The 14,328-nt window shown below is 37.9% G+C and overlaps 1 protein-coding gene across 1 annotated transcript; it reads left to right on the top strand.

Annotated features, from left to right (window-relative positions):
- Positions 1–264: 264 nt before the first annotated feature.
- On the top strand, positions 265–10,450 carry LOC109240633 (alkylated DNA repair protein alkB homolog 8). Its single transcript, XM_019407300.1, has 8 exons — positions 265–338; positions 1,124–1,436; positions 6,705–6,806; positions 6,939–7,025; positions 7,956–8,081; positions 8,296–8,586; positions 9,311–9,376; positions 9,971–10,450. Exons 2-8 carry the CDS (start codon positions 1,140–1,142, stop codon positions 10,025–10,027), a joined length of 1,026 nt encoding a protein of 341 aa, XP_019262845.1. The 5' UTR covers positions 265–338; positions 1,124–1,139; the 3' UTR covers positions 10,028–10,450.
- Positions 10,451–14,328: the final 3,878 nt, after the last annotated feature.

The raw sequence follows: 14,328 nt of genomic DNA, 5'->3' as shown, positions 1-14,328 counted from the left end.
GGTCTACGTATATATTAGTCTCCCCAGACTCCACTTGTGGAATTATATTGGGTTTGTTGTTATTTGTATAGAGCATAAGATCAAGTTACCCGGCACTTTGCTACTTAACCACTAACCATTAGAATTTAGCTGATATTTTCCCAAACATATAGTGGCGAATTAACACCATAAAACAAAACAAGGGGTTCATTCGTAACTTAGTGTTAACTATGAGGACTACATTGAGATTTTGGCTCACTAAAACTCAACATATACTTCTGGAACAACGTAAAGAGAAAATTCTCTTCGTTTTGGTCTTTTTGCAACACAGACCCTTGGTGGGCGGTGCAGTTTTGCTAGTAAGATTTCTCTTTTGTGATTTTTCATTTTTAAACACAACGAATTTAATTCTTGTTTAATTCAGAAAAAGATTTGGTTTTGTCTTTTAAACAAAAATAAATAGACAAACAAAATTTAAAATGGGTTGCAAATTCCTGTTCTTATGCTTGTTTCATAATTCGGGTAAGGGATATTCCCGAAGAATTATATTATTTTCTGTGGTGGAACAATAACATGAATTAGAAAGTGTAATTAGTTTGAGGGAGCTAGATTTCACTGTATATAATGAGAAATCTAGTTAAATGGAGATGCAAGAATGGTACTTTCTGGATTTAGCACAAAATTTTCAAGCTTAAAAATGTCAATTATTTTCTTTTATTATGAAAAATAGTAAGCTTGCCAAGTAGCACCATACATATGTGTATTGATATGGAACTATTGAGCTATCTCAAGTTCTATGTTGAGTTGGAATATGTAAATCTTGAAAACCAGGGTATGCTACAATTATTTTAACTATCAAAGATCAATTTTTAATTACTTCGAAAATTGGAGGTTAGGTTTGTTATTTTAGCTACTTACAAGCTTTTGTTTAAAATTATCTGATATGTGAGCAATTCTGGAAAAACTGAGCCGTACTAGTCCAATAATTGGATGAATTACAAGAGTTATGTGATCAATTAAATATTTTGGATGATTCCATACATGGGAAGGACCACTGTGGTGTTTCATGCTCAATTGCTCTCAGTTACCAAAGAAAATTGGTAAATATGGTGAGGACGTAAAGGTACATTCTTTCTTGTTGTAGGCATTGATCATAATACATGGGTTTGCCGAGATTTAAACGTCCTGGAGGGACTATCGAATCAAGTTCAAATCTTTATGTGGCCAATTGTGGACCTGCGGTTGGATTCACTTTTGACACAATTGAAGCTGTATTTGGTGCATATGGTCCAGTCAAGGGAGTCTATCTCGCCGATGAAAGTGGCACTAGAGTTATTGTGTCTTATCATGAAGAGAAGTCTGCAGAGTCTGCCTTGAAGGCTTTGAATAGACATGCATGTCCTGAGCTCGGAGGCCGGTCTTTGCACATTCAGTATTCTGTACACTCTGTTTGTCAGGTGAAATATCTTTATCCACATCAATGTCTTGAATTTTGTACAGTTTTGTAATTGTCATGAGATTGTTTATAGTGCTTCTCCTTGAGCATGTCGGTTCAATTATTATTTGAATATAATGCGCCTTTTAGAGAATCAGCTTTAAAGCATGTTATAAGAAAACTGAATGCAAAGAGTGTTTACCTCGAAATACGAGTAACAATTAAACTTGTAATGTGGTCATAAGGATACGTGATCTAATTCAATGCCAATTGATAAATAGCTAGATAAATAAAGGAATTAGACGATTAAATGGTCAAACCCGTGTAATTGCAAGTTACTGACTCCGATTTGGATTAGACTCGAGATCAAGTGCCAAGAACAGTAAGAGTAACAAGAATAGTACGAACAATATGAACAGTAAGAACAACCAGGAGTTAAGAGTAAGTAAAAGAGCAGAGTGCTTGTATTTCTCAGTAGTAACGTAAGAGATAATTCGTGTATGATGATAATGGTGATGATGTCTCCCCTTACAAATGAACGAGACTCCTCTATATATAGCAGAGGAGTCCTAAATAGGGTATGACACTAATTTCGGAAGTAAAATACATGATTGATATCATTAACCGTTAATGGTTCTATCAATCCCGAGATTCTCGTCGAGATCGGTGGTCGATCGATATCTCGCGATCCTGTTACTGTGGTGTCGATTTAGCCTGATCTCGATCCCTTAGTCTTCGTATTCTCTGAGCCCGAACTTGCTTCGATATCGGCTTACTCTTGAGACATACCCTCAAACCCGTAGAATCGGGTATCCTCGTTTTTTTCCGTATACAGATAGTCCCCGCGTTTCTTAGAATGAAATGATAATAAACGATTTGAATCTACGAGCTTCTTTGCTTGTTCCTCCCGAAATATCAAATATTCCAATCTGCATTCTTCCTTGCTCACGAAAACAAAATGGCCAAAACATCTAAAACTGTTCCGCAAAGGGAAACCGCTTAGGTTCGGGCTAAGAAGCGCACAAGTGTCGGTCTCAGAGGGAGACCTTTGAAGAAATCCATACTCGGGGCTTTGTTCTTTCAACCGAGATCAATGGACCCCGAATGACCATTTGAACTAGGCTTTATAGATAGTCCCCGAGTGAGAGTTTGCTCGAACTCGGGTTGGGATAGCCCTTGGGCTTTTATGATCGAGTGAGGATTTGCTCGAACTTGAAGTAAAGTTACCCCTTAGGCTCTTTAGATCGGCCCTTAGGCTCTTTTAGGTCGGCCATTAGGCTCTTTAAGGTCGGTCCTTAGGCTCTTTAAGTTGGGCCAATTCGGCCTCTTAAAACGGCTATAATTTTTCCCTCTTTTCCGCTAAAAGACTCGGTAAAAATTTGTTTATGCATTAGCATGTGTTCTTTGTACCCGTTGGGTTTTTCGAGGGTTCAACGATCGGAACCCAATTTTTCCTTAACTCGTTTGTGTTAAGATAATTTAAAACCTCTTGAGGCTTTTTCGAAGGCTGATATTATGGAAGCCTTTAAATTATTCGAAGGCTGATTTTATCGAAGCCCTTTTTTGTTTGCTTTGCCGAGGGTAGCCTTATTTAACCGGTTTTTCGAAGTGTTTGAAGGCCTTTATTTTGTGGCGGAAGTCGGACGTCTTCGAGCCGCATTATTTCGGCCGTAGCCCTTTTATATGAGCGTAGTGTTTAATATGGCCGTAGCCTTTGGGTATGTTTCTTGGACTTGTTTCCCGGTAACATTTCGAACTTGTTAGAAATGTTAGTCCCCGAGTGTGATGGCCTTGACCTGTATATCGGGGAGTGCCTCTTTGAGGTCTTATGATTTTGAACTTAGATAGCTCGAGTTGGCAGTCCCCGGGTCTTCGAGGTATGCTTGCACTTGGGTTAAGAATTAAGATAGCCCTTGGGCTTTTATGATCGAGTGAGGATTTGCTCGAACTCGAAGTAGAGTTAGCCATTAGGCTTCATAGACACTCCCCGAGTAAGAGTTTGCTCGAACTCGGGTTAAGATAGCCCTTGGGCTTTTGTATTTGTTATGGATTTCGGACGTCTTTGATCTGCGTTAATTTGGCCGTAGCCTCTTTTACTTCAGAACTTGCCCTTTGGGCTTATCTTCCGTTTCACTTCAAGCTTGCCCGAAATGTCAGTACCTGAGTGGGGTGGCCGTGGCCTGTAAAGTCCAGGATTCCCTTTAAGGTCTTATGGTCTCGAAATATTAGTAGTTTTATTCCGTTTGTTTTTGTGACGGCAGTCCTCAAGCATGGGGTCTGTTGTTCGAATTTCCGTCGTGGTCGGCCCTTAAGCCTGTTTACACAATAGATCAAGAGTATAAAATATGAAATTTTTCTAAAGGCAGGGGATATCGGCAAGGAAAAATACTTCTCTCAATAGATGATTATACATGCGCGCATGTTTGATGTTAGGGTCCGAGTAACCTATACGGGCACGGTTCACCTGACCGTTTGACCCTTACAACATTTTCCTGTCGAGACCCCGCTGGCTCGAAGTGATATCCTTGCAACAAAGTAGGTATTCGAGGGTAATGCCCCCCAATACTCGAGGTTTATTGTAGGGAACCCCGGATACTGTTGAATTGCTCTAAGTTAGCACGAACAATGGTTGCCTCGTTAAAAACCTCGCCGGAAAAACCCATTTGGGACAAAAACCGGTCTAAGGGAAAAGAGTGCAACACGTGCTTTAAGATCCAAAGCTTCGTTTCGATCCTTGTCGATAGCCTGCAAGTGTTAGTCGAAAAAATAGAAAGGATTGGACTGGGGACGTACCTTTATTCGGATTTTGGATACTTAACGTGATCTCCCTTGGCATCAAGCCCGACCTCGATCATTTCTCCTCTCATTTCATGCGAAGCTTTACCCGGATCCGCTGCCTCTATGGTCTCCGTTGTACGGTTGATATTGATCTCTATTCGACCTCGGCCCTCAATCGATGTCCCTTTTGATCCTATTCACCTGCTAGGATAAACGGACCCCGAAGGAGTCTCCAGTTGATCATCCTCGACCCTAATCTTCGACTGATACCGATTATGTACGTCGGCCCAAGTGGCAGCCGGGTACTCGATTAAACTTTGTTTCAACCGCTGTGAAGCTATGGAACTCCGAGTGTTGAGACCTTGAGTGGAAGCTTGAACAGCTCAGTCATCGGTGACCGGAGGCAAATCCATTCTCTCCGTTTGGAACCGAGATATGAATTCCCTGAGCATCTCGTTATTTTTCTGCCTTACCTTGAAAAGTTCCGACTTCCTTGTTGCAATTTTTATGGCTCCGGCATGTGCTTTACAAAAGAGTCTGCAAGCATAGCAAGCGAATCAATAGAATTAAGGGGTAAGTTATGATACCATATTAAGGCACCCTTAGATAGAGTCTCCCCGAATTTCTTCAGCAGTAAAGATTCGATTTCATCGTCTTCCAAATCATTGCCTTTTATGACACATGTATAAGAGGTAACGTGCTCACTGGGGTCCGAGGTTCCGTTGTATTTAGGTATATCGGGCATTCTGAACTTCTTTGGTATGGGCTTTGGAGCCGCACTTGGAGGGAATGGTTTTTGCTCAAACTTTTTGGAACCCATTCCTTTTAAGATCGGTGGTGCCCCCGGAATCTGATCGACCCGAGAATTGTAGGTCTCTACCTTCTTGTCGTTAGCCTCGATTTTCTTTTCTCCCGACTCTATTCTCTTAGTAAGCTCCTCGAGCATTCTCATTATAGCAGGGTCAGTTGTTGAAGTACTGTCACCTGATCTTTGGGGCACTGGCTCGGTACGGCGAGTAGCCTCTTGTTCGACCCTAATCGGTGCCATGTGCTGATTTTGCAACTGTGCTATGGCGTTCTGTTGGGCTTGCAGCATTTCAAATATAACTTGGAGATTGACACCTTCGTCTCCCCTGCCTGAGTACCTCGACCGTTTGTTCGACCCTCTCTGCGTACGCTTCCATCGGGGTCCCCGCCTAAGTCCGTATTCAGAGCAATATGCGAACCGACATCGACCGGGTTGACGGGTTGTGCTCCTCCGAGGTCAGCTTGTGGCACCTCGATTCCTGGAGCTATAATATTCTCGTTCTCTTCGTGGAGTCCGAGACCGTTGTCACCATGAGTGGCTGTGTTTTGTGAGTTTGACATAATTTATCCTGAAAACAAAATACTTGACAAGAAACAAGCGTAAAATAGTGTGTTATACCAGAATTAACACTGAACAATCACTATTATCCTTAGCCCCACAGTGGGGGCCAAACTGTTTAGCTCGAAATAAGAGTAACAACTAAACTTGTAATGTGGTTATAAGGATACGTGATCTAATTCAATGCGAATTGATAAATAGCTAGATAAATAAAGGAATTAGACGGTTTAAATGGATCAAACCCGTGTAATTGCAAGTTACTGACCCCGATCTGGATTAGACTCGAGATCAAGTGCCAAGAACAGTTAGAGTAACAAGAATAGTACGAACAATATGAACAGTAAGAACAGCCAAGAATTAGGAGTAAGTAAAAGAGCAGAGTGCTTGTATTTCTCAGTAGTAACGTAAGAGATAATTCGTGTATGATGATAATGGTGATGATGTCTCCCCTTACAAATGAACCGGACTCCTCGTTATATAGCAGAGGAGTCCTAAATAGGGTATGACTCTAATTTCGGAAGTAAAATACATGATTGATATCATTAACCGTTAATGGTTCTATCAGTCCTGAGATTCTCGCCGAGATCGGTGGTCGATCGCGGATATCTCGCGATCCTGTTAGTGTGGTGTCGATTTAGCCTGATCTCGATCCCTTAGTCTTCATATTCTCTGAGCCCGAACTTGCTTCGATATCGGCTTACTCTCAAGACACCCTCGAACCCGTAGAACCGGGTATCCTCGATTTTTACCGTATACAAAGAGCTTCTGAAGGACACATTTGACTTGAAACTTTCTTATGTGACTGTTCTTCCTTCTGTTAACATATCTGCATACCTGAGTAAACATTGGTAGATGAAAACCCGATGTCTGAAAGATGATATAGGAACCAATGCACCTACTTTTAAGTAGAGCAGTTGTGCCTGATAGTGATCATGCTTAATGTAAGTGCTCATTTTGAGGAATTATATTTTGTGTTATTTTGCCAACGTTGGCCATGTCATTTTCGGGAACTAAGGCCAGTGTGTAAGTTGAATTTGTACAGTTCAGCATAGAGGTTACCAAGTTGTTCGTCTTTAACCCCATGAGCAACTTTTGTTGATAGTTTGCATATGTTTCTATTCTTGACAAGCTTGCTTTCTGGTTAAGGTTGCAGTTGATGAGTCAATTCCGGTGTCTATGGCAGCTTCAGAGTTAGATATTCCTGGTCTTTACTTGATTCATGACTTTATCAGTGCCGAAGAAGAGAAGGTTAGGGATCTCATTTTGCAGGAAAAGCATATAGGATTTTATCTGGACTGTGCTTATATCTACTCCATTTTTTCTCAAACCTTTATGTGAAAAGTTTCACCTAAATCTTACTCAGCTTCTTTGCATCTTTAGGAACTACTTGCAGCTGTTGATACAAGGCCTTGGCAAAAACTTGCTAAAAGAAGGGTTCAGCATTATGGTTATGAGTTCCAATATAGTGTAAGTGCAAACTGTTGGTGTTTGAAATGCAACTGTGTTAAACCAGCATATAGCAAAAACATATTTTTGATTCTTATACTTTTCCAACATGAGATGTGTATGCAGCATGTTATGTGTATGTGAAGAAATATAGTCAAACCTCGTTCATTCCGATATTTTTTTGGCTACTATAGTGAAGTGCTATTACAGAGGACATACATTATAACATAATATAAAAATGGGTTCCCAGAAACTTGACTTGAGTTTTATTGTGAATGACTGTTTTATAGGAGAGGTCTGACTGTTAGTTTCTTTTATCTTGTTTACTTCTATGACCTGTTTCCGTAGATCAAAATCTGGATATTCTAAAACTCCATCGTCCCCGTGTCAAATGAAGCATACCCACCAAAGATGATGAAGACTAGAGTAAAATAAGTTTGGTTGACAATTCACAACTGCTTAAAAAGTTCATCTGCAGATGCCAGTTTATATTTCAATTTATATGATTGAAGCTGTCATTAGGGATTAAGAGCATAATATGGGGCTTTATGACTTGAGGAACTCTGGACATTCTCTGCTTATGATCTCTCTTACATTTGTTATCTATTTCTTTAAAATATAGCTTGCAAGGCTAATAGGGTTTTAAAATCTAATTTCATTTATTAACCCTTAGGGGTTGGCCTGCTGGCAATAGACTTGAGCCTTGGGGTTTGCTCCCTTTCAAGGTCTCAAGTTCGAAACCCACTGGGTGCAAACAATTTCTGAGGGCCATCGGACGGGGTAAAAACCTGAATTAACCGTGGTGCACTTGCGGGAAACTCCTTGCCGAGGGCCTGTGCACCCCCGGGATTAGTCGGGGCTCTTAGAGACTCGGACACCCGGTGCAAATAAAAAAAAATAAAAAAAATCTAATTTCATTTATTTAATTTCTCTTTCTATTCATCTCTGCAGACAAGGAATGTCAACACAAACCAGTACTTGGGTGAACTTCCATCATTTCTTTCCCCAATACTTGAAAAGATGTCATTGTTTCAAAAGCTTGGTTACAGTGAAGCTGTACTTTTGGACCAGCTCACGGTGAGTTAGTTTCACATCTGATATCTATTCATCTATGAGCTGTCCATCCATGACACATTGTCTTGCTTTTTTCTGGGAAAGGGAATTAGCTCTTGTCTGAATTGCAGTGTCGTAATGTTTTTTATTTTTCAGTGATATGTTATGTTTTCAAATGTTGTAGATGTCATGAAACTTTTATGGTTAACTTCAAGAAATATTTCAAATTCTTTAACAGGTTAATGAATATCCACCCGGCGTGGGTTTGTCTCCGCATATTGACACCCATTCAGCATTTGAAGATTTAATTTTCAGCCTTTCATTGGCAGGGCCTTGCATCATGGAGTTCAGAAAGTATTCTACTGGTGTTTGGCTTACAAGTCCCGATACATTAAGTGATGAAGAAGCTCAAAATTCTGAGAAGAGCTCAAAGTTCTTGAGGAGAGCTATTTATCTCCCACCTCGATCTATTCTGTTATTATCAGGGGAAGCACGCTATGTGTGGCACCATTACATTCCACACCATAAGGTAACTCCTGCTGCCAACGGCTTTTCTTTCCTTCTTTCCCCCTTGATCCCATCGTTTGCTTCCTGTACTATGCACTTAAAATGCTAAAATGGTAATAGACGTCCTTTCCTTGGTGACAGTTTCAGCTTTTTCACCTTGAATACTGCAAATGTTGTTTTAAACCAAGAATAATGTCTTTGTTTCTGCCAATTCGATAAATCCATATTATAGAACAAAATAACCTATTTTGGATGAGAAATAACGAAGTTGGTAAAATGATGGCAAAAAGATCCAGTTTGGAATGGTTCAGAAGTAGGATGAGTTCCTTCAGATATTATTATGTATGGCACGTCTTCAGGAAAATATGAAAATGAGTTCGAAGCTTCATGCAACTTGAGTTGGATGAACTGTTAGCAGTGACTTTAAGAAATTTCACATCTTAACTCTATTATACATTTATATGCAAGTATTATGACCGGAAACTTGGGCTCATATGCTTCACCTAGTTGTCAAAGGAACAAGGCACATATTTGTCTTGGATCCTTAAGTGTTAACTGCGTCATTGCTTCAATCTATGGTACTTTGTTGTTTGTTTTCTTTTTTTGGTGCCTTTTTTAACTTCAGTTTGCATGTTCAATATATGTGTTTGATTACTCCTTTTAACTTTTTCAGGCATTCTGTTACTGTTATGGCAATGTTGGTAACTTCTTTCGAGCTGATTTTTTCCCAAACTTGTATATTGCAGGTTGATGTAGTGAATGACACAAGAATAAGAAGGGCTTCAAGGAGAGTGTCATTTACATTGCGCAAGGTACGTGAATCTGAATTTGGTTCTAATCTAAAAATCTTCACCTTGGAACTGCAACTTACTGTTAATGCATTAATTGTTTGGATGGTATATGGTTCATATTTACCTCCGTAATGTGGATGTTCAGTTTATCTTTCCCAAAATGCTGTTGAATGGTTTGTACAAATTTTAAAATCTTGACTAGGAGTAATATCTAAATACGGCTGTGTGATTTTGCTTGGTTTAGTTGGTCTTGGAGTATGTTTCATATGAAATTTTGGATTTTAAAACTTGAAGTCCTCCAAAATCACGTTGCATCCGAAAGGATTTTCAATTTGTGAAGATCCAAAATTCGGATAATAAAGATCCACCCCTGAATCGAAATCCTTTCATCCAATGAAACCTATAAGTTGAGTAAAGATTAATGAAATAATGGTATCTTACAGGCGAATTCGTTAAATACTGAGAAAAACTAGCACCTGCGAGCTTCAAGAAGGGTACAATATCGTGGAAATCTATGAATTATTAGTCAGAGTTACTTTTGTATTTTCATATTTATGTAATCTTAAGCTAAGTCCCCTTGTAAGTAGTAATGAAGATGTTTCCTTTATAATGCAGGTAAGAAAAGGACCATGCGAGTGCGAGTTCCCCGAATACTGTGATTCTCAGAAGTAAAAGACAATTCAAATACTGATTATGCTTTGCCGAAAACCAGAAGATTCAATCATGATAATTTCATTTCGCATGGCTAGGTTCTATGTGAACCATACACTAGAGAAATCAAAGCAGCAATCTGATCCTGGTCGAGCACTGTAACATAAAGCTGAGGGATTCCTTGTGTTTTTAGCTGCACGCTATATTTAAGTTGCAGTGAGATGCTAGATGTCAACTCTTCTTGCGTCCTTTGTGTTTTCGTTTGTTTGGAAGAAGAGGGATTAATTAGTCTTGTCTATTGCAGCAGAGTTGAGAACATACTATTTTTTTTCTTTCTATTCTGTAGTACTAGTGTCTTATTCTTAGATTTCTAATATTAACTGCCATTTCTTCTGCTTCGGTTACCTTTGTTCTGGATGTGGTTAGTGCTTCTCTTTACATGGATTCTTCTTTGCCGTATTTCCTCATCCAAACTGCTGTGATTGTGCTTTTCTTGAGTCAAGGGTTTATTGGAAACAATCTCTCTACCTTCACAATGTAAGGGTAGTTTGCGTACATATTAGTTATTACCCTTCTCAAACCCCAATTGTGGACTATATTGGGTATGTTGTTGTTGTCCTATGATTTTCTTCTACGTTGTTTTTGAGTGTTGGCCAATAACATTCCTAAACTATACTCACAAGTCACAACCTAAGCAGAACAGAAACTATCCCTAGGGATATTAATGGTTCGGTTCGGATGATTATGTTCTAAAATTTGTACCATACTTACTTTTCGGTTATTCTATTATGCATAATCAAAATTAGACTTTTCGAAACCGTTCTAATCATGTCGGTTTTTCTTCGGTACCGGTTCAGTTCGGTTAATTTTCGGTATTTCTTTTAAATGTCATGTAAAAGTCACTAGTAGAAGTAGAATGAATAACATACGCACTTTTATAGGACTTAGCAAACTCTCTAGATATTTTTATTCTTTAAAGGGTGATGAATTAGGAAAATATTAAAGATGGCCGGGGTATAGATCCATAAACTATTATATAGCAGTGTAAAAGAAACTAAACAAAGATATTAATCGAGTGAAAAGATATTAACCAAGTTGGAACTCAAGAATAAAGTTTATAGAAGATCAAATATTCAAAAAGATAAATCTAAATCATATGAAAGGAAACATATTCAATACATTGTAGTTCGCTACTAATCGCTAGACTTGTGTTTTGCTACTGAATATATTGGAAATAATTTAGTTTCAATAGGAGTAGCATTATAGGTTTGGGAATTAAGATTTTGAATGAAATTCAAAAATAGCCAGATATACAACACCGGTCATTCAAAAATAGCCCAATTTCAAAAGTAATCGAAATTTAGCCACTTTTTATGTAAAGATAAATTTGAGCGAAAACACTGTTCAAAACCCGGAATATACTCCAGTATATTATGCTGGAGTTCCAGCATAAGTATACTTGAACTCCAGCATATTATACTGGAGTTTCAGGATAAGTATGCTGGAACTCCAGCATAATATAATGGAGTTCCAGCATAAGTACACTAGAACCCCAACATAATATACTGGAGTTCCAGCAAGTATATTGGTCCAGTAAAATATACTGGAGTTTGGAGTACCGGTGCTCCAGTCTCCAGTATATTATACTGGAGCCAACAAAGTATACCGGTCCAGCATAATATGCTGGAGTTGATACACAAGTGCATCGAACTCCAGTATATTATGCTGGACCGGTCTCTATTGTAGCAAAATAGTGGCTATTTTTTATTGACTTGGTAAACGCTGGCTATTTTTGATTAACCAGTCCGAAAACTGGCTATCCCGTGCTATTTTTACCAGTTTAATTACTTGTGTGCTTGTAACCGTTTTCACAATTCCAAGGCCCAAGGAAAATTTTAACATATTATTATTCTTAAACTTAATATATAAATATATTTTTCACATGTAAATTTATTCGGTACGGTTAGGTATTTTTTCGATTTATTTTTATAAAACAAAAAAACATGTCCTAATTATTATCGCTACAGTTATACATTTATATAAAAACCTATGGTTTTATTAAAAGAAAACCTAAAAATCGGTTCGGTACGATACAATTTAGTCGGTTTTTAAATATTAATTGACACCCCTAACTATCCCTAAAGTTTTTGACACCACGTAGACATATTCACTTGAAAATATGTACTTAAGCTTAATGCTTGCAATTAGTAAAGCAATTGAAAACTGATCAAATTTGTTAAAAGTACTCATTAACAAATAGCTAGAACAATAAATGTGCCTGTCCCTACACCTACGCAATAGTGGCACCGAAGTGTCCTATTCGTGCAAATTATATAAATCACTCAAATTCTCGGCTTATAAGCAAATTTTAAGAGTTTAATTAGGCCAAAAATTCATTTTCTAATTAGTATTTTAGGAATTAGGACTTTTTCGTGGTACAAGGTACTAGTCGCGGTGGGGATGGCAAGCGGTGCGGGTGCAGGGTGGGTTTTCTCTTAACCCGCAAAATATCAACCCGCCCCGTATAAGAGTTGCACCCGCGCTCACCCGCCCCGCATCTACACCTGCCCACCCGCCCCGGCCCGCATAATAGTTTTTTTTTTCTTCTTCAATTTGTTAGTTTTAAGTGTTCTCTTTTTATTGAAGCGCTTTGCACAAAGATGCCACTGGTTGTAGCTTTAGACCACACACCAACAGTAAGATCAAATCATGATCTTAACGTATTAAAATCTTGTGTTTCGATTTATCTTAGAAAATTTAGTGAAAAATAATGCAAAACGACAAGTACAACGGATATATATTAACTCGTTTAAATATATTTTACAATTGTTCGAAATACTTATCGTTTTAAACAATCATGTATTAGATATATTACTTTGATCAATAAAATAGATTAATAATTAATTAATCATTATGTCTTAGATATTATATTATCAGAACTTGTTATAAAAGAATACGAACTTGACTTGCAAGCATTGGGTTGAAAGTTCAAACAATATGAAACTTTATTTTGCTTCAATATATTACGTGAAATCAATTTCATCTTTAGAAAGTCAAAAAATTGAGTTTTCTTTTTTGATGAAGCTTTTAAACCCGCACCCGCAAAAATTTAAATTATTTTTATTGTGACCCTCCCCGCACACATATATGCTTAAACCCGCCCCGCGCGGCATGTGTCTAAACCCGCACCGCCCCATTGCCATCTCTAAGTTGCGGTGGAAATCGCCGAAATGACAAGTTATATTAGTATTTTAGGAATTAATTAGGACTTGTTTATGGTACAAGGTATTCTAATATTAACCTCGCATCTTTATCTACTATTTTATTCTAAAGAAATTCACATTTCTAATATTCTTTTTCTTAATATCTAGTAGTGCAAAGTCAAGGTGAGGCACTAAATTTTAGCCAAAAAGGTTACTACATATTATGTACTAAGAAACATATCAATATACGGAATACTGATATATATATATACTGTAATTGCATTCAATGTTATTTAGTAGTATAGTATATCTAAATTCAGTATGATGGTCCATATACTGATATTCTTACACAGAAAATTATTGCTGATCAACTACGAAGGTGAACATGCACGAAAATACAAGTAAGAGAAAAATATTTTTAATTCTTTGCATGAAAGACAAAAACATAAGACCTCGTTAATAGGACAAATGGGGAGAATGAGAGATCTAGTATTTAAAAACAATATTAATTCACAGTTTCCAAGTCAGTTTTGATCAGTTGACTTTGAAATTTAACTAGTTCGGAATAGCTCTGATTTGCCATATACTTAGGGTCTTGAAAGACTTTGACTCAGTTTATCTAGAGTTGGCGATCACATGATACTTAAGACTCTTTTATCCAGAATAGCCTAAATGGCACCTATACTTGTGCCACTTTATCACGCCGGTCTCCAAACTTGACAATTTGCCAATTGAACACTTACACTCCTTCAAACCGTGTATAATAAACGTTTATGACAGGAGACTGCCAGTGCGTATAATACAATCTCCTCCACGTTGGCTGCCACGTCAAAAAATAACAATGTGTGGATGCCTTATCATATGGTAGGTTAAAATAATTAAAATCAAAAATAAAAAATAAAAATAAAAACAAAATTATAACATTAATTCCCTAATCCCCTCCCTCATTGATTTCTCTCTCTTTCTCCCCTCACGTTCTTCCTCCTGCCCATCTCGCTTCTCTCTCTCTTCATGTTCTTCTTCCTTTCCCCTTCCAATTCTTCCCTTTTTATATTGTAGAAATAAAATTAAAATGAACAAAGAAAGAAACCGAGGTACAATTAATTTTTTTTTCAGACC

This window comes from Nicotiana attenuata, unplaced genomic scaffold (assembly GCF_001879085.1).
Source record: "Nicotiana attenuata strain UT unplaced genomic scaffold, NIATTr2, whole genome shotgun sequence".
NCBI lineage: Eukaryota > Viridiplantae > Streptophyta > Magnoliopsida > Solanales > Solanaceae > Nicotiana > Nicotiana attenuata.
Note: the sequence above shows the minus strand (reverse complement) of the source record. Positions and strands in the feature narration are given on the sequence as shown.